This window comes from Wyeomyia smithii, chromosome 1 (genome assembly GCF_029784165.1).
Source record: "Wyeomyia smithii strain HCP4-BCI-WySm-NY-G18 chromosome 1, ASM2978416v1, whole genome shotgun sequence".
In the NCBI taxonomy this organism is placed as follows: domain Eukaryota; kingdom Metazoa; phylum Arthropoda; class Insecta; order Diptera; family Culicidae; genus Wyeomyia; species Wyeomyia smithii.
In genome coordinates this window covers 70,546,137-70,566,756 of record NC_073694.1, presented here as the reverse complement: position 1 = coordinate 70,566,756, position 20,620 = coordinate 70,546,137, and the positions used below count along the sequence as shown (strand labels likewise).

At 41.2% G+C, this 20,620-nt stretch overlaps 1 protein-coding gene across 1 annotated transcript in view; it reads right to left on the bottom strand.

Moving 5' to 3' along the window:
* Positions 1 to 20,620, bottom strand: part of LOC129718754 (uncharacterized) — a 220,347-nt gene that overhangs the window by 1,155 nt on the left and 198,572 nt on the right. Inside the window, exons 4-7 of the mRNA XM_055669801.1 lie at positions 6,857 to 7,673; positions 532 to 652; positions 210 to 471; positions 9 to 132 (exon numbers count right to left, since the gene is read on the bottom strand). Of these exons, the coding sequence (XP_055525776.1) occupies positions 9 to 132; positions 210 to 471; positions 532 to 652; positions 6,857 to 7,673 (1,324 nt within the window). The remainder of the gene's footprint in view (positions 1 to 8; positions 133 to 209; positions 472 to 531; positions 653 to 6,856; positions 7,674 to 20,620) is intronic.

Below are 20,620 nucleotides of genomic sequence, written 5' to 3'. Positions count from 1 at the left end.
GTACTTACACTTCCAGCAACCGAGTGAAGTTTGAGATCGTTGAGGCAGTTGGCTTCAATGCTCCCTGCTCGGGACTGCATGAAGATTTCCTGGGTGGCACGCACCTCCAGTGATCGAGTAGGGGACTCCAATCTGTGACGAGTAACGAGAGGTTCCGATTAGTGGGTTGATAACTTCTTAGCTTCAATTTCAGTTCAACAAACACTCACTTCAAATCCTTGCCAGCTTCAGCTCGAACCAGCGGCGTTTGGATGGAATCTTTGAAGATAACTCCACCTTCTCCCTCGACTCGCAAGGCTGTGGCTCCGATGCTGACCTCGTCTCGATCGACCCCAAACAGTGTCGTTCCGTGTGTGTCCGCGACTCGAAAGTGGTTCGCCAGCACCTCTAGTCGGTCATGCCCCAGGAAAAGTTGATTCTCTAGGTAACCTTCGGAGTCGCGCGTGTTTATGCTAAAGTTCCGTGAAGATTCTAAACAATAAATTGACTTAACAATGTGAAACAAAAGGTGTTAAATTTCTGAAACCATACCGATGGAAATCGGTTGTCCATGCTTAGACCGTATCGAGGTAGCCCGTAAAATGTCCAGTACCAACGCCTGACCGGTAAGCTGGATTCCACCGGACATAATTTTCAGCTGGCCCATTCCATCCTGAAAACAATAAACAAATGAAACACTTGATCAGACAACAAACATAAAAATATACAGTCAATCAATAACCGAAGTTAAGTAACGGAAATGAAGAAGTTTTTTCTCCCCAAACGAACAACGGAAATCAAAGATCGTTATCATTGCTAATACGAGTTAGCAGAAGAATCCGTCCGACGTGAATGAAGTGAACGGCAAATAAGACCAGAAAAACACACTTCCTTTTCAGTATAAATAAACAAACACGTGTCTCTCAATCAGTGTACGTTTTCCCACTCTGTTGCCGGTTGCCGACGGCAAACGAGACCGTAGTAATATGTTGGACGGCTTTTCCCACATTCACCAACACAATGGTATGGTTTGGCTTGAAATCGAAAACATCTTAGCTCCAGACTGGACACTGCATCCAAACGAAATAAACCACCAATAAAACGCACGCTTTCAGTGCTTACTCTTGCGAATAGCACTCTTTGCAATAAGTCCTACACTTCACAGGCGTCGTGCCGTGAAAAGTTTCAATTTCACCCGTCATACCGTCGTTGCCCGGTTTGCTGCTGTCTGGATATTTTTGGAATGAAGTGCAAAAGTTATTTGATGAAGTCGGCTTCCAGTAAGCAGAAGCTCTTGTGCGAGGGGTTCACAGATTTCGCCACCATAAAAGAATTGTTCTACAAATTGGTGCGTAACAATCACAAAACACCCATCGCGTATACCCCTTGCCATTCAAGCAGCAATCTGTCGTCTGCAGCACCAACAGCTAAGAAAATACATCCCCCTAACATCAAAGTGACGCGCCCGATGATGCCGAAGAAAAACTGCTCAACTTTTTCTGTTTACGACTTCGCTCGTTATCCTCCCAGCCAGTTTTCCCACCATCAACAGCCCAACAAATTCCGTAGAAATGAGCAACTTTTACGCTCTTCCTGGCTTCCCCAGTCAAAAGCCGACAACAGTAAGGACGAGGGTGAAAGGTTTCCCGGATCTCGCACCTCCTTCACTTTTTTTTTTGTTTTTCACAGTTCTGATGCGTTGGCTCGCCAGCTACGAATCATTGCATTGCAGGAGTGCGGAAAAGCAAAGATAACAGAAGGATAAAGTTAATAAATTGCGGTGTTTTATGGCTTAGCACATGGCTCTGGATCGTCGCCGGTTCTGCTTCGCACACCGGTGAAAGATGGTTGGGGCACTTTCGTCACCCCCTACACAATAAGCACTGCGAGAAAAATTCCCGTTAATTATTTTCGTTTTGCTTTAGCCGGATACGATTCATAAATATGAATAATATAAATCGAAAGCATCCTCATTTTGCTACATTAAGCAGTAGAAATTTCCTCCGTGCAGAGGTCAAAATAAATAATCCTACCGAAGCAGGCACACCAATCCAATCGAATGGAATCGGTAATCGGTTTGTGATATCTGTTGTCTTTTACTGCTGGCGCTATCTCGATTCTGGCTACTATTGCTTTCTTATGGTGCGGCAACGGCTAATGGGAAAACAACGGGGACCTCTGGGTCGTCCCTTTTCGATCGCAGGTGATAAAAACGAGGGGGTAAGGCAGACAGTCACCATCCGCACTCGGAGAAAGCCGAGGTTGGGAGTGTTTATAGAAGTCATTAGTGGCAATTGACCGGCTGAGTGAATCGGAAACAATACGGAAGATTCGTTTCTGCTTCGATACTGAGGGAGCTAAATTAAGCGTGGAATGTAGATAGCAGTCGGTGAACTTATACGTTTTATTTTTTGGGGTTAAGTTTGGATCGTAACTTCTGGCAGTGTGCTGTGGCTTACGTGGCTTATCACACAATGCCACTGCGTGGTCAGCAACATTACGTAATACCACACATCATGTAGCTTTTCCACGGGAAATTGGTGAATAGCTATGATACTTTGTGATTCGTATGAACTTTGTATTCCGACTACGGAATACATGACTCTTTTACAAGTCCGACTACAAAATACACGACTCTTTCACAAGTCTCTGGACCGAAAAATTCGGGAATGCATCCATTTTCAAGTTATTTTGAATTTGATTCGAAGATATTAGAAAATAACACATTAAATCGAAGGAGGCTTAAATTTCCACTATTATTCTCAAATTTTTTATAAAAATTCTGAATGGAGAAATACAGGTTAAATTTGTACTTAAAAATTAGGTTTCATAGGATTTTATCAATTTCAACGTTTTTAAGAATAATCAGACTCCGATGATGCAGCATGATTGAAGTAGTAATTCAAAATCATAAAGCTCTTGATGACATTGTTCATATTCATCAGACAATCTAAATGAACACTTAAGAACTAATAACTAGAATTACATAAAAGTTTGAAACACGATCACGAAATACAGTAGAAGAAACATAAAACTAGAAAAAATGATAATGTATATTGTATAAAATGCAAACAGTTAGAATGAGCCCGTTTTGTGAGTAGTTCGTTCTGTGTTGTTGGAGGCTCAGAAAATTTCGTTGGCGCAATGAACGAAAAGGCTTCGTATGGAGGCAGCGCATCTGAATTTCGCCAAGGAAGTAGTCTTTATACGTATTTTTTACATTAGGATTAGACTTTTTCAATTCTACTTATCCAGTACAGATCGCCTAGGCTACAGTAGTTAGAACGAAGTAAGGATCACGAATTCGATTGACATTTGGGAAATAAATCCAGCCCAGGACTGATCAAGGACCGGAGGGTAGAGGATGGCTACACTAACAGCGACCACCAGCCGGTATGCTTTAGTGTAGACAACATCGAGAGGCGGCAAGTGACGGGTAGAGGCAACACTCCGACCGTCCGCGGGTGGAGACATCGCATTTCGATGCCGTGGTATTAGAAGCGGCAATGAGAAGAGAGTGCGAGGGGGGCAGTTAGCTCCGCCTGTTTGCTGACCAACTAGTTGCTATGCTATCGCGGTCGTGTGATGCCACCATGCCTAGGAATGGGAAGCCACCGGTTTGCTGGGGGACGGACGCGATAGCCGACCTTCGCAGTACGTGCCCCCGTGCAAGACAGAGGATACAGCGGGCGCGAAACGAAGAAGAGTAGCATTCGGTTTTGTAAGCTCGATGCTAAAGAGTGCGATAAAGGCAAGCAAGAGGACCTGCTTCGATAAGCTATATGCGAGTGCCAAAACGAACCCGTGGGGTGACGCCTACAGGATCTTTGTGTCCAAGACCAAAAGCGCGCTGGCGCGTGCAAAGCGATCACCAGCGATGCTGGAGCATATCATCGAGGGACTCTTTCCGCGCCACGAGCCAAGCCCTGGGCCTCAAGCGGTCGATTCTCAGGTCCGACGTTCCAGTATCTCTCATAGACCAGGGATGGTCGGCCTGTCTGACGAACATCCAATCCGTGAGTAACGATAGCCGTGTCGAGGTTGAAGAGGAGGCAAGGGTTACGAATGAGGAACTCATTGTGATCGTCAAATCCCTAAAGGTGAGCAAGGCACCGGGACCGTATGGTATCCCTAACATGGCAATCAGGCTGGCAATAAAACTGGTCTACGGGCTGTTCGAGCAGTCATGCAGAGGTGCCTGGATGACTGTCTCTTTCCGGACAGGTGGAAGCGGCAGATACTGGACTTACTGCCGTAGGCTGGGAAACCGCCGGTGGACCCATCGGCATATAGGCCTGTCTACCTTCTGGACACTGCGTGCAAGGTGCTCGAGAGGATTATCCTCAACAGACTGGTGAGGTACACGGAGGGTGTATACGGTCTGGCAAGTAACCAGTTCGGCTTTCGGGAAGGCGGGTCCACGCTGAATGCCATCTCCTCTGTTACCAAGAGTGTGGAGGTAGCGCTTCAGCGCAAGATCGCCAATAGCGCCAGTTGGGACTTCATAGCGCTCGCGCTCATGTGCATCCATGTATTGGTGTCGCTGTACAAGATTCTGGGAAACTACGTGCAGAGTCGAGTACTTGTTTACAACACGGAGGAAGGTCGGAAGTGCGTCCAAATTACCGCAGGAGTTCCGCAAGGTTTTATTCTGGGTCCGGTGTTGTGGAATGTCATGTATGACGGGTGTTGAAACTCATGTTCTCTGTAGGGGTTGTGATCATCAGATTTGCAGACGACATAACGCTAGAGATTTACAGCGAGTCGATCGAGAAGGCCACGCACTGTATACGCAAAATCGAGGACTGGATGCGCTCCAGAAAACGAGCTAGCGCATCATAAGACGGAGGTCACGGTTATAAACAACTGTAAACCGGAGCAACGTGGTCGGAGTTGGAAATTGCACCATCACCTCAAAGCGATCTTTGAAGCTCTTGGGAGTTATGGTTGACGATAAACTCACGTTCGGGAGTCACGTCGACTATGCCTGTAAGAGGGCCTCATCGGCTATTGCAGCACTATCTCGTATAATGTCCAATAGCCCAGCGGTTAATGGCAGCAAGCGAAGACTTCTTGCCAGTGTGGTTTCGTCTATACTTAGGTATGGTGGGCCAGTACTACCAGTTACCGCGGTAAACTGGAAATTACTTATAGCCTCATGTGCCTGAGCGTTGTGAGTGCGTATCGTACGGTGTCATACGATGAAATCTGTGTCTTGTCCGGCATGATGCCTATCAGCATCGCCATCAAGGAGGACAGAGAGTGTTTCGACCAACGTGACATAAGGGGCATACGAGGCAGCAGAAGGACATTCTCGATGCTTCGCTGGCAGCGGGAATGGTCTAACTCCGCAAAGGGCAGATGGACGCACCGACTTATCCCGGAGATATTTGGATCGGAAGGCACCATGGCGAAGTGAACTTTCACCTGACACAGATCCTGTCAGGCCATGGTTGCTTCAGGTAATATCTGCACAGGTTCGGACACGCGGGGTCCTCCATGTGTTCCGAGTGTGTGGAGGTGGATAAGACTGCTATATTTGAGAACACAATACATGGTCGATTTCGTAAATTTCAACGACTTCGCGATTTTTGGCCCTGATGTCGTCCGATTTTCGAAGTGGGTGTTCAAAATTTGCAGTAATTATATCTTCTTCTCTAATATAAATCACGACATATTTTTCAGCGCTTTAAGAAAAAATAACTGCTGACAAGATATTTCCTGACCTCTAGGAGCGCTTTTACATGACTGGTTACTATTGTTCCAAGACTTCGACCAGTCTAAAATCTAAACTATAGGAGGCGTTCCGATTTTCGACTAGAATGAAACTGACCGGACAGAAATCCTTCCTTATCTTTTCGCTTCGTTGTCGAACAGATTCTTGTATAATTTTGCAGGTTTTAGCTATTTTTATTATTCAAGCAGCTTTCTTTGCATAACTTCACAACACTCGAATGCAATAATTTGTGTTTACATGTGTGATCGACTGACGTTGTAATGTATCAAATTAATATAGTGTTATAATATTTTTTAAGCATATGTTCCAATAAGGCCAATGCTCTAATAAATGAATTATATGGATTTTTTACGACAAATTGCTTTTTTTAATTTTTTGTTTATGATACAGAAATACGTTGTTCTATAGAACATAACATTTTAGCAATAGAAGCTATTTTCCATAAAAGGGGGAAAGAATTCTTATGCACAATGCAATTCATCTCCTACGTTTTTTTAGTCAAAAAAATTGTAAAAAGCGATGAAGAGCCAGTCATACATTCACCGTTGAACTGAACTAGCTGGAACAACGCAAAACTTTTCCCATCAGCTTCCTCGGATCAACAAGCAAAATATTCTCGCTTCATCACCGCTGCTTCGAGTTCCATGTGGAAAAACGTGTGAAAAGAGTAATTGAACAGAAACCCTAGTGTGGTGGCATAAGAAATGCGATAAGGGAAAACTTCTAAAAGTGTGCAATCGTTGTACGGTTTATTGATCAGGTTGGTGGTATAATTAGCTTTCCACAAATAAAGTAGTAAAAATGCTTGGGAAAAAGAAAAGGATATTCTTTCAATGCCAAAAAGTGCAGTTAGGTGAAACATTTCTGTTAGCCCCACGGTCTGCAAAAAGAAAGTGCAATTCTCTTGCCAATTGCATACTGCACCATAGGTAAGGTTGAATAGAAGAAATCGGAAATAATCTGATGGGAAAAACTGAGACACTTTAAAATACTACAGCCAAGTCTAGTCACTGTGGTCACGTGGAAGCACGAGTTCTAATTGGATTTTAAGCTTTACTCACTGCTCGATTGGCAAGTGAAAAAATAGCTACTTATGAATCGCGAACATCTACAATGTTGCACAAAGTCAGCTGAACTTACCGAGGAGAACTCCATCACCTTGAGTATCCACAATGTGAGCGCCAGATTGATGATGATCATAATCATCAGCACCAGTATCACCGTGTAAAGGCATTTCTTCCGCCAACCGTACAGGGTCAGCTGGGCACCGGAAACACTACCCAGACTCTGCTGTGTGACAGCAGTGAATCGAGGTGCAGCCACCTTTCCACCCGTTGTCGTTTCACCGTGAAAATTATTCACAACACCCGCACTTGGTTGCGCGCTACTACTATTATTTACACTATGATTCGTGGCACTACTACTTGTTACACCCCCACTTTTACCCTGCGAAGCACTTCTACTAACACTGTTTCCGTTCCGACCCCTCGGCATGACAACCGGCTGATGAGTACCACTTCCGGGTGCCGTCGATGTGGGGGTCGTCGTTGCTGTGCTGCTTGACGGTGAAGGTCTGGAGGAAATTTTCAAATTATCCGCAGCACTTGTTGGCGGTTCAATTGTTATCTTATGATTTATGATGGTTGGGGTAGCACCAAAATTGGAACTGGTGCTGCCGATAATTCTCGGTGGTTGTGCCTGATAGAGACCCGTACCCGACCCTAGCGAACCACCGGCAACGGATTTACTGTTTCCAAATCCACTCAACGAGGGGGCATTGCTAGCAAATGTTGGCCGCTTCAGCATTCTGCCACTGTCCAACACAGATGATGAGGTAGAAGGAAAGGCAGCAGCGCCAAATGGTTCAGGTTCGCGCATTTCGCAATCCGATTTAGGTTCAGCGGTTTTACTGGTTTCTCCGCTGGGTTGGTTAAAGAATGATGCACGTGCGCCATTTCTGAAAAAGTAGAAGGAAATAGGAACTCCGTTAGTTTTCATCGAGGTTTGGTTCAATTTCGGTTAATTGCATTCAGCACAGGTTGTCCCAAACTCATAAATTTAAATTCAACAATCCTATCTTCCGATCTATTCAAGTATCCTGGGAACACGGTCAGCTTCTACCTTACCTCGGCGAAACTTTTCAGTGTGCAATGGATGAAATGCAACAGCTGTCATGTTTTTTACCTTCCGGCATCCGGCAAATAAACACACATGTTAATACAACCAACAGACCACATTGAAGCCGAAATGAGCTTCCAGAGCCGATTTGACAGCAGTTGGCTTCCGTGTGCAAACTTAGCATTCATCATACACGACGGGGTTTGCTCATCACCGGATCAAATCCCGGAGCTCATTTCAGCGAAACATTATTCGCATTACTCATGCCGGTAAATGACAGAAACCGTCGATGAGGAGTAAAACCACGCGAAATTTCTCGATCAGGGGTTGCACTAAGGAGGACGGTGCTAAGGTTTTATTTCAAACTTACAGTGCAGTAGAAATAATGTTTTTTATAGGAACGACTTGTAAGTTTCAGCAAACAAAGCTTTAGCATTGACCTTACGAACTGTTTATAGTTTGCGAATGCATGATGATTCGGATATTGGATGCGTTCGAACTCAAAAGGCAAATCGTTTGAAATAGTTGGTTTTGTCGACATGAGAATATTCTCGCCCTGTTTTTTCCCTTAAAGTATCGTTACTTGGTTTTAAGGTGCTTTGCTTCTCATCTTGATCACGTCAGACGTATAAACATGTTTCTGTCAATAACTTTTATCTAACACTAGAGTTATTCCACAAAAAAAACGGGTAACCAATTTAATCGACCACTCTTGATTTGGCCAAAACTTTGCATAGACGTTTCTATAGCTATGAGATGCTTTTTGGAACACATTGGAATTTTTTTTTGGAATTCATTGTGTGCTTTTGGAACACGACTCATTTTTGAGAATCTCTTGAAAAACGTTATTTTGGGAAGGTACTGATGATTACAAACATTTTCAGGGCCAAAACGGTTTGTTTGATCGGTGTGACGTCTTCGGCAAAGTTGTAAATAAGAATTAATTATCTAAACGAGCTCATATTTTAAAAATCTATTTTTTTTATGAAAACTACAAAAGATTGCCTAAACAATGCAACCGGTTCGATCATGGAGATATCAAGGACAAAAAGTTACCCCCCTCTTCCTAACTATGCCCATGAGATACAGGAATGTCGAAAAATCCTAATATTTTTAATGACTCCATTTATTTAATTTTAATTTATTCATTTCGTCAATCAGGAGTAGACAATATACAATATTCTAATATTCCAATACAATGTTTGCTTACATCCTATTTTTTTTCTCAATAAGCGTTGCGATTGCGTATTGAGCTGAAAATGTGTTTAAGTTCATGCCGAAGCATTGTAAAGTCAATGGTTTCGCAGTATTGATTGTCAGTGGCCATCATACGGTTCAAGGGTCCGAATTTTGCATAATTTGTGCGGTAATGATTGGCAAACGTGTTTCAATTTCGAAGTTGTCTAATAGGTGCGTAGAAATTTAGCTTAGATAAAAGTGTAGCTGAATCAATGCGCTGCGAAATATTTGAATACAGGGTGCGCCATAATTGTTATTGCAACAAGAAACAGAGCACCGTAAACCATGTTTCTGGCAAGTAAGAGAAAACTTTTTAAATAAAAATGTTTTATTGACTAAGAACAATTAAAAAACGACAACTCATTCGAATGTTTTATTGACTAAGAACAATTAAAAAAAAACTACAACAACAACAACTCATTCATCGTATCCTCTTTTACGTCTAATGATAGCTCGGAGAAGCTTAGGATGAGACTCGACGGCAGACCGAATGTTATTTTGAGAAATTTCCTTGCAGAAAATTGAGCAAAGACTTCGAGAGAACTCGCACCAGTCTTGAACGGTCTTCTTTGTGTAAGCCAAGCCACCGTCTTGCATGAAGGTCCAGTTTTGATTGTTATTCGTTTCCTGGGCCCAACAAATAGCGACCCGCAAACCGGCTTTGCAATTTTGTTGTAATGGCGCACCCTGTAGCTATCGAGTTATGTACACTATAAAAAAATGTCACGAGTACTTCAAATGTTTTTAGCACTTGACAGACTCAATTCGTCACATCACACTGTAAGTTGAAATGATTTAATAATGATTTATCGATGAATCACACTTTCCAATGAAATGATCTTGCGTTGAAAACTGGTTATTGGAAATCATCATCGTATTATAATGAATATCTCTTTGTTTATCACCACTGTTTACATCGAATGAATAACAGCTGCAATTTCAATTGACAAACGTCAAAAACATAAAACGAGCGTAAGTTTTTTTTTAAATCTTTTAAATTAAAAAAAAAACAATAAAACGACTCTTTCACAGATCCTGAAATCAATTGCATCGATACAGTGACAGGGATCATCTTGTAATTAAATTAAAAATCTAAAATAAAATAAAAATGAAAAATATAAAATAAAAAGAAGTCTCTTGAATTTATAGTGATTAGCGGATAACATACAACTGACCGACATTCCGTATCTCAAACATAAGCATATCAACAAAGATGAACATAACAACAGAAGGTGAAGTGATTTGCTGTTAATTTCCACAGCAAATCACTTTACTTCGACGTGATTTTTTTACAGTGTAGAAAGCTGTGTTTAATTTGTATGGAAACAGGTGTCGAATCATGATAGGAATATTTCTTGCTCCGAGGAACCTTCAAACGCCAAATTTGACTGCTATCGCTTGATTATTGCTTGAGTTATGCAGAATTTTATGTTTCATTTGTATCGGAGCCCTCCCTTCTAGAAGTTGCAAGGGCTCGAACTATCGTAATATACTTCTAGGTTCCGAAAAACTTCAGTAATTTTCAAATCTATGTTTCTACAGACAAACGGACAGATAGAACATATATTTAGACTACCATCAAAACTGACAGTTTTTGATTCGGCTCACAGCCAAAGAAAATTCTTAAATTGCGTGCAGATCGAAATGACATTTTTATAGAAGTAAGCTTCGAGCTATGAAATATTAGATTATATGAAAACCTTTACTTCACGTTTGTCCTCCAACCTGCCCTGCTATCAGGTTATGGGCCCAGAAGTAAAAGACATCATCAGTAATGGCTGATCAACAAGTTAGAAGAAATTTTTCACTCCAAGATATTTTTTAATCAGAAGAATAGAGGGTAGTGGAATCAAATTGCACAAAAAGAACCTCTTCTGGATGTGTGACAACTGTACTGAGTTCTTCGAGAACTTCCATTTTCGAATGCTGTCATCTAATGCAAATCCATTGCCGCAGCCTAATCCGCTAACTAATGCAATAACTGAACTACGTAGCGAAATAAAGAAGCTAAACACCAACCTGACTGTCCAATTTTCCCCGTTACTGCGCAATCGTTGGCCTACGCTAGATCAGCAAAGGGCTTTTAAGCGAACCCGCGAAACTGATGCGGTCCCGCGATCTTCGAACACCTGCATTGTTGGTAGTGAACGGACTTTACATAACATCGTCGTAGCTCCCGCTACGAATAAACTGATGAAAGATTTTTGCTGTATATATCGAGGATTCGGCCGAATGTTTCTGTAGAGTCAATGCCATCTATAGCGAAAGCCATTCACAACGATCCGTTGTTAAACTTGTTCTGAAGGACAAGGATATCAACACTCTCACGTTCGTGTCTCTAAAATTGGAATTGATTCATCCCTAAAGGCCAAGGTACTAGATCCGGGACATGGCCGGAAGGTACTCTCTTTCGTTAACACAAAGATTTCGCGCACCGCTGAAAACCAAAAAACCAACAACACCGCTTTTGCTATCCCAAGTATCGTTTCCAATAAGTCATATGATGGGACTAAGCTGAATCATTCGGAACGCGCTCGTTCTAGTATTTTGGAAGCCATTGATCCCCCACTGCAGTTGCGCCTGTGCAGTCCTCGATCAACAGCCGTTCCGGTCCTGTGTTTGGGGTCTTCCAGCTCATTACACCAGGTAAGTATCATCATTTCTCTGACGTTTATGTACCTGATACTCGCGACCGTTTTAGTCATCCGCTTCCCAATGATTGTGTTCTAGATTCGAGAGTTTTCTCTGCAGCATCAATATCTACACCACTCCGCCTGCACACCATTTGGAATTAGTCATTCCCGAGATGCACTCCTGCAAGCCTTACGGAAGACCCTCATCCCCTCGGCACAGTCGAGTTATTCCTGCCAGTGACCTACTCTCTTCGCAACCGGTTTGAGGCAATTTAACCACTTCCATGATTCAAACAGCAGACTCTTGGATCTCGCCTTCGTCAACCAGCCAGATCATCTCGACCTCGTTTTGCCTCCGATTCCGTTGCTTCTAGTTGATACTCATCATGCACCTTTTATTTTATTGATTGATGAGGACCCATCTCGAAAAAAAAACTAACTGGGTTTGTCCATGACTCGCTTCGCAGGTTTTACAGTGAACTTCAGAGGATTCTTAGCGATATTGTGGCAAAGAAAGGACATTCAGCACTAGTTCTAAGAATCCATGGAGGACTTACAAGCTGCGCAATCTTCGTTACGTTCTCAGGAAGACCCGGGAACGCTTTTTTCTCTCAAAATCAAACGAAATTCCAAACGATTTTGGGACTGCATCAGACAGCAAAAATTTAACAACCTTATTTCGAGTATCATGAACCTCGACGACGTGGAAACTCGGACTAGTAGTGCAACCACCAATTTCTCTGCGACCTTTTTCGGGAAAGTGTTCGGCAAACCACCAGTTCAAAATTATAATGCATTCGCTCACGTGGCAGTGTATGAGCTGAATCTGCCCAGTTTTCCACGAACGACGTACGAAAGTCTCTGAAAGATTTAGATGTCAATAAAGGACCAGGTGTTGACGAGATACCTCCACTACTACTGAAATACTGTACTGTTGTTCTCTCATCATCAATCGCTCCTATTTTCAACAGCACGCTAGGAGATCGAGTCTTCCCAACGGATTGGAAATCAGCGTACATTATTGCTGTTTAAAAATCTGTAAACCGCAACTGTGTAACTAACTATCGCAGGATCTCCATACGCAGCTGTCTGAGTAAAGTTTATGAAAATTTGGTTCAATAGGTGCTTTACCGTGTTGTGTCACCAAGTTTATTTGAATTCCAGCATAGTTTCATTAAACATCGATCAACGACGACGAATCTGATGTGCTACGTAACCACCCTATCCAGAGAAGTTAAAGCAAAACGCCAAGTTGACTCTGTATACATAAATTTTGCGAAGGCCTTGGACACTGTACCACATGTTTTTATAATTACTAAGAGGAGGCGAGTGGGTTTCCCAGAATTGATCACGGAGTAGTTCTTTTCCTACTTAACAAATCGTTCTGCATATGTATTGGTTAACCCCTCCCACTCTCATATTTTCCGCATTGCATCCGGCGAAGGCAGCCTGCTCGGACCCCTTATATTCAACTTATTCGTTAATGATCTGTATGCACTGATCTCGTCGAGAAAACTATCTTCCGCAGATGATTTGAAACTCTTCCGTGTCATCTCATCCTTGGCAAACTGTGCAGCGTTGCAAGGAGATTTGAAAATTCTGATGATTTGGTGCGATATCAACGGCATGCATGTTAATTGCAAAAAAATGCTAAATTATATCCTACACTCGCTGCAACTACCCAGTTAAAAATCGATATTAACTGGGTTCTGAGGGTCTCGACCGAGTACAATCCATCTGTAACCTGGGAGTCATAATTGATTCAAAACTCAAATTCAACGAACACATTGGAATCATCATCGCAAAAGCATTTTCTATGTAGGAATTTATAGTCTCAAAATTCTATATTGCTCGTTGGTGCGCAGTATTCTGGAGTACACTTCTCCTGTTTGGTGCCCGTTTCAAACAACACAATTTTCTACAATAGAGCGAATACAAAGAGAGTTCTTACGGTTTGCTTTACGCGATCTCCCCCAAATAATCTCCCGCTCTACACCGATCGATTCCATTTTATTTAATTAGAGCCCTTGTCAAATAGGTGCTCCAATCAGCAGCGACTGCTGATCTTCGACCTAATCAACGGAACCATCGACTGTCCAGTACTACTTGAACATGTTCATTTCAATGCACCCTCCCGACGACTCCGTAGCACATCACTGCTAGTATTCCTCGCCACCGGACTTGCTATGGGTATCATAACTCAGCAGACGCGTGCCTCCGTGCATTTAACGCCATTGGTGAAATGTTCGATTTTATGTTGTCAATGACCTTTTTTTTTCAAATAGAATTAGGAATAGTTAGAATTTATGTTTAAGAAATAATGTTCAACAAACAAGTTTGACGATGAATGATCTTTGTTAATTCTGATGATGATGGCTTGCCATGTTATGCTTGACCCATGAACATGGGTTTTGATTAGACTATCCCAAAATAAATCGATGTTGAAAAGTCAAGGTGCTCAGCCCTAGATTGAAAGATGTTATTTATAGCATTTTTGTAGAACATTTCGACTTTCTAAAAAATCGTTTTCAGGTTGCCCAAACGTGATTTATGCAAAAATGATTTTTTCAAGCTTTCAAACCACTCTTCTGCACTTTTATCAAATCTGTTCGATTACTAAATTTCTCCATATATTTTCTATTTTTGTAGGGTTATTTTTGAATATTTTGCATGGTTTGGTTCAGCATTGCATTCAATTATTTGATTCACAGAGCCCATTGAACATCACAAAAAAGTAAATTTTTCTCATAACTTGCAGATAAAACCCTTCAAAACACATATAAAATATTTTTTGGTCAAGAACTGAAATTTTTACTGCAAAGCGGGATTCAAGACAAAAATTTACATGAAAAAAGATCCTTGATATCTTATCGGGGGGGCTGAGATATTGGCGTTTTTACATGTGATAGAAAATTATGCATTTTCACGAAAATGCCACGAAAGCTCAATATCTCTTATTTGTGTTCTTGTGTTATTTGTGTTCTAAAAAATATGTGTTATTTGTGTTCTAAAAAATATTCGAAAAATTTATTTTTTTGTGATGTTCAACGGGCTCTGGGAGTCAAAAAACTGAATGCAACGCTGAACTGAACCATGCAAAATATTCAAAAACAACCTCAAAAAATAAAAAAATATATGGAAAATTAAGGAATCGAACAGAATTGAAAAAAGGGACAAAGGAGTGGGTTTGTAGCTCAAAAAAGTCTTTTTTTCATAAATCATGTTTGGGCAACCTGAAAACAATTTTTTAGAAAGTCGAAATGTTCTACAAAAATGCTATAAATAACATTATCTTTCAATTTAGGGCAGAGCCCCTTGCCTTTTTCAACATCGATTATTTTTGGGACACCCTAGTCTAGATGCGTCCGGAGTTAATTTTACGGCGGATATAGTCAAATCAAAATTATTGCGGGGTGGGACGTTTGAATGAAGGGCAGGATTTGGCAGTTCCATTGGAGTGCTGCCAACGCCCAGCAAGAAGAAGTTATCTACTAAAAATGACAAATCGAACGTCCGGTGTTTCTAGTGTGATAATCTTGGATCATTAAATAAAATCAGAAGAATGGATTCTGGATTCGAGAGCAGCATGGCATATGTGTCAATCAAGAAAAGCACTTCAATCGTACGATTGAAGAGAAGGCGCGAAGCTCATTGTATGCCACAAGACTCGAAAAACATTTTTGAGTAGAAGCGGCATTCACCGCGGTGTACCTAATTGACCTAGCAACAACTAAAGTTTGCATTAATCGCACATTCTCGCTGTAGGTTGCTACAAAACGTTTCTCACTATCCTCAAACAATTTCAGCAAACACTATGATAATAATATGACGTATGGTTTGTGGACGGCTCGACTTAAAACGGCGCGCGGTAAGTAGGGCCAGTGAATTTATGGCTGCTACATTCGTGACGTCAACTGTCGCACTTCGGATGAACGGTTTCCCCCTAGACATGAATGAAGGTCCGTGTGACGCCTGCGGAATAAATACATTCGTAAGTAATTGGTATACGTTTCGCAGTTGACAAACACTTGCGAGCTATAAATAGACTGCCCTGTCGATTTTTCTTGCGCTCTCGAGCCGCGCGTCGGTTAAGTGTGGTTTCGGTTAGCGAATGACGGATTTTACCATACAATACCATGACGACCTGCATGGACGACTTGGCACAGAACCGAGCTGTCCTATCAGCCGGCTGTGCCATGCGACGGATCTGGGTCACTGTTCATGAGAAGCGAGCCGACAAGAATGAATCCGTTCGCAGCGAAATAACGACCGCTGTAAATGATGGTTTATAAATAAACTGTTTTGCATAGTCAATACCAGGTAGACGATTCGATTGAATGATACGAGTGACAAAAAACCACCCAAAGAACGAGCTGAGTTTGCTCTAATTTTATTTTAAATTTATCGCTAAATTCGGTACAACTTCCATGAAGGAATTCAACCCAAACTTCGCTGGCTGCTGTCAGAGTGCAAACGTTAATGAATCGAATAACCGAGTACGAATCCGTAATGTCTGAAACGTGACCATGAAAATAATTTTCAGCTCCGATGCCGTTAATTCCGGCAAAACCACCACGCAGCCACTGCCTAAGTGGTGTACCTCATCCTAGGATCGGAGCACGGACTGAAAGGAAAGTCGCCCGGAAATAAAGCGCACCCGTTGCCGCCGGTTGTTCATAATTAAATTCCTACTCGTTGACTGTCTATGTAGAGCGGTAGAGCAGGAAAAAAGCACTTTTGTGTAATTTTCGATTTACACAGGTTTTACATGTTTTATTTTGAATTACACTGATTTCCTGAACTCTGCATTGTTTTACTGTAATATTCCGAACTTTGGAATATTTTTCTTATGAATCTTCTCTGCACACGTTTTAGTTATAGATTTCAATAAAACATGTGGTATCTAAACAAGGTTAACGTTTTCGAGGACAGAATGGATATAGTATATCTATGCAGTTGCAGTAGTGGAAAAAATAATAGGTGTGAGCATTGCTGGGAAAAACATATCAATCGAATCGTCTTCTTTGTGAAACTTTACAGATTCTTCATTTTTCATTGCGACTTCGGGAATATATATTTGTCATCATTACCAGATGAAAAATTTTCATCATGCGACTTTTCTGAGAAACGACTGATTTTTTCATTCAATATTTTTTCCATCTGATATTTCAACGAAACAAAAACTTTTTTCGTTCGAAGCAGTATTAAGAATAACTCTACGAGCACAAACAACAAAATTGCAATGAACTATGGAATGTCATATCCATGAAAATCGTGCTAAAATATGCCAGGTTGAAAACAACCCAGTCTAAGCGAAAGTCCCATAATCAAAAAACAAACGGAAAACTTCTGAAGGAAGGTTTTTTCGATGCCTCCAGGTTAAATCAACTAAGTGGAGGAGTTCAGCCTAATACTATGATTGGTTTTGAAAATATCCATTCGTAAAAAAAGAATTGGGTCAAAAACAACCCCAACGTAGGTATATGATTAATAGGGTGGGGAATCGTTATATGAAAAAAAACGAAATTTGATAGCAGAAAGCCAGAACCAACTTTTTGTTGTTCTGTTTGGGGCTCCAAACAATCCTGAATTTATCGATTGATTTTGTCTCCGCTTGGCGCATTGCATTTTAAATTTATATGTATGGAAAAACCAACTTTTCTGCATTTTCCATTCTGAAGAGCTCAAAATGGCTCAAACCATAGGTTTCATAACTTCAAACGGTAGTTTTTTTGATGCCTGACAACTTGGCCGAAGACTCTAAAGAGCTAGGGTGTGCCAAAAAAATACTAGAGCTGTTCAAAGTTGAGTATGTCGAAATTTATGTTGCAAATCATTTTTTCTGCCAACACTGCCAGTGTACCGGCGTCAGTCAGATTTCCATTAGAAGTGACCTCTGAAATACGTTGTAGATTTTACCTACGCCTAGAATATTGACCTAAATTTGTTTACTTGATCCAGCTGAGTGTATAAACACGTTACGACAGGTTACTTCTGATGGGAATCCTACTGACGCCGGTACATTGGTAATGTTGGCAGAAAAGAAGATTTTCTGCATTTAAATCGGCATACTCAACTTTGAACAGTTATAGCTCTTCTCAGGGACATCCTAGCTCTTTAGTGTCTTCTACAAAGTTGTTAGGCATCAAAAAAACTGCCGTTTGAAGTTATGAAACCTATGGTTTGAGCCATTTTGAGCTCTTCAGAATGGAAAATGCAGAAAAGTTGGTTGAAATACTGTACTTTGACATAATGTAGTGCATTATTAGAGTATTATTGAGCTCTCTAGAAAGGTAAATGCAAAAAAGTAGGTTTTCCCATATAAATTTTCATACAAATTTGAAATGCAATGCGCCATGCGGAGACAAGACCAATCGACTTCCGGTAAGTTTAGGGTTGTTTGGGATCCCAAAAGGAACCAAAAAAAAAACTTGGTTCTGGAAAATCGACCATTTTTCCCCACCCTAATGATTAAAGTCATTAGAGTTTTAACCTAACCTATGTCGTATAAGTCATATTATAACTCCATTCTATCGATTGTAAATATCGTGAAGAAAAACTTCTTTCGCACCGGAAGAAATTCGCAAAAAAGGCTTTTAGCTAAACATCATCTAGAGTATTTTGAAATTTGTCGTTTCCAATTTTGAGCAAATTTTACTCAGCGTACAAATACGCAAGTCTTTTGATCCCATTTCGCGTAGTCAACCCTCACATTAATGGAAAATTCACCATGCGAAATGATAAGCATTCGACTGTAGTTCCCATATTCAACCCACATTCCCACGGTGCGGTGTTTAATTCACCATTTCCATTCGCCATTCCTCTGAAGCTCGTAAATTTTCATTAACTTACCATTGGAAATCATGGGGTTTGTAATTATTTCACCAGATGTCCGATTGGAAATAGATACCGCACGGCATTGTCAACTGTCGAACCGGAACATATTTCACAACCAGAGATCGGTTCGCAAGTGTAAATGGTAACGCCATTCCATTCGTAAACTGTCTTGTTGTACTTAGCGTTAGCAGCCGATTCAATGATCACCCATACAAGTTGTCACAACAATCCAAACAAAAACGATAGAATTTCCATTAGAGGATGCTTTATTTTCCATAGATTAAGACGGCGGCACATTTCACAGTCAAACCGGCTGGTAGCAGCTGGTGTGTATCAAAACATAATTAAACAATTTGCTGTTTATTTGCCCCGCACCGTATGTCCGGGCTTCGCTACTAGGTGACGATGATATTTTTCTAAATCAAAATATCATTAATCAGGCACAGTACCGATTACTGTTTTCGATTTCATGGAATTCTTATAATAATGCAGCATTCCAAGTTCGATTTAAGGCCTCGAGCGAACGAGTAAACGAATATTGGTACAACTTCCAACACTGAAGGCAATGGTGAAAGTGTCGTCAGCGGTGATGAATCACTCGGTAAACGGGAAACGTTGCGTGACGCACAGCATCTTTATCGACAGCAGGATGAGTGAATATACCACAGGGTAAGCGACCAACGGCAGAGGTGAATTTGTAGAGTGAATCTATTTGGATTTTTCGGATCACATTGCTAGATTTGAGAGTTATTTCTTATCATTCGGATCAAATGAGTAGAGTTCACACTGCTTGGTTTCGCTCTTTTGCTCTTTGAATGCTCATTAGGCTATATTTTGTCAAGGAGGCAGAATTCGAACAAGTCTCATACGAAGCACTTGTAGAAACAATTTATCTTTACAATTTGTCTGAACAATGTAATGCTATAATTACTATAGTTCCATAGCCAAAGTTGTTTTATTTTCGTAGGTACCAAAAGAGCAGCTCTTCCGGTTTTACAAGCTTGGCCTATGACAATTTCAACAATACAGTGTTTGGACAAATTGTAGAGATAGAGTATCTCTACAAGTGCTTTATATATGACTTGTTCGAATTCTGCCTCCTTGACTTAATATAGCCTAATGAGCATTCAAAGAGCAAAAGAGCGAAACCAAGCATGCCTGAAACCTTTTTTTGATGATTTTATCTAGGTTGTCTGAGGCTTGTTTGAGGAGTTATGACATTTTTTTTTTTTTTGGTAGAATCTCACCTGCCTGACTAACACTGGTCAACACAGGTGCTCTCCAAAAGCTCAAACCGGAAACAATGAAAGATTATAGCTGTTCAATCATTCCTGTGATTTTTGGTGTCCCTAGCCGTTACCGTTTTTTCAGAGCCTTGAATGAGTTTCTTCGTAAAAAAAACGTTGAAGCAACAAACCCGGTGAGCAATTCATATACTGGAACTTCCCCACCATTAGCAGCTGGTCGTTGTAGATAGGTGCTCATTACTGTTAAGATCATTGATTACTTATTTCCCGGTACACGTGTCGCTTCCCCATTATTCAAAAGCGTAATATTACAGTCGTCGATGAAGTTACAGATTAAAGAAGATCGGTTATCGTGGCACAGCGACCCCCAATGCGTGAGAGTTAAAATCTCCCAATATCCAGAAAGTATCAGAAAGTTGCATCTGTTCAACCCGCGCGGATGGAGGAATATTTAACGAAATAAAGCCAAAGTCCTTTTCATAAATATTCGTTTGAAACGACTTCAATATTCGTGATCGACAGAAGTCGATTCTGAAGCAGCAGTAGCACTTTTTGTTCCCTAAAAGTACCCCTTTGGTTTTTCTTCACCGCTTCCTTTTTGTGTTGGTCATTCTGCTAGGGTTTATCTTACGACCTTGGCAAGAAAGATTAGGAGAGTTGATTATTTTCCTCTTCCTAGATCCTTGTGGCAAGGCATCGTCAGGATCGGCAGATGTACCCTCATCGGTTAACAAGAAAAAAAATATGTTTCCTGTCGAGGGTTATTTTTTGCTCGTAGCAGCGCGCAGCTTCCCCCGCAAAAAAGCAATTTTTCAGTGCCTTGTTGCAGC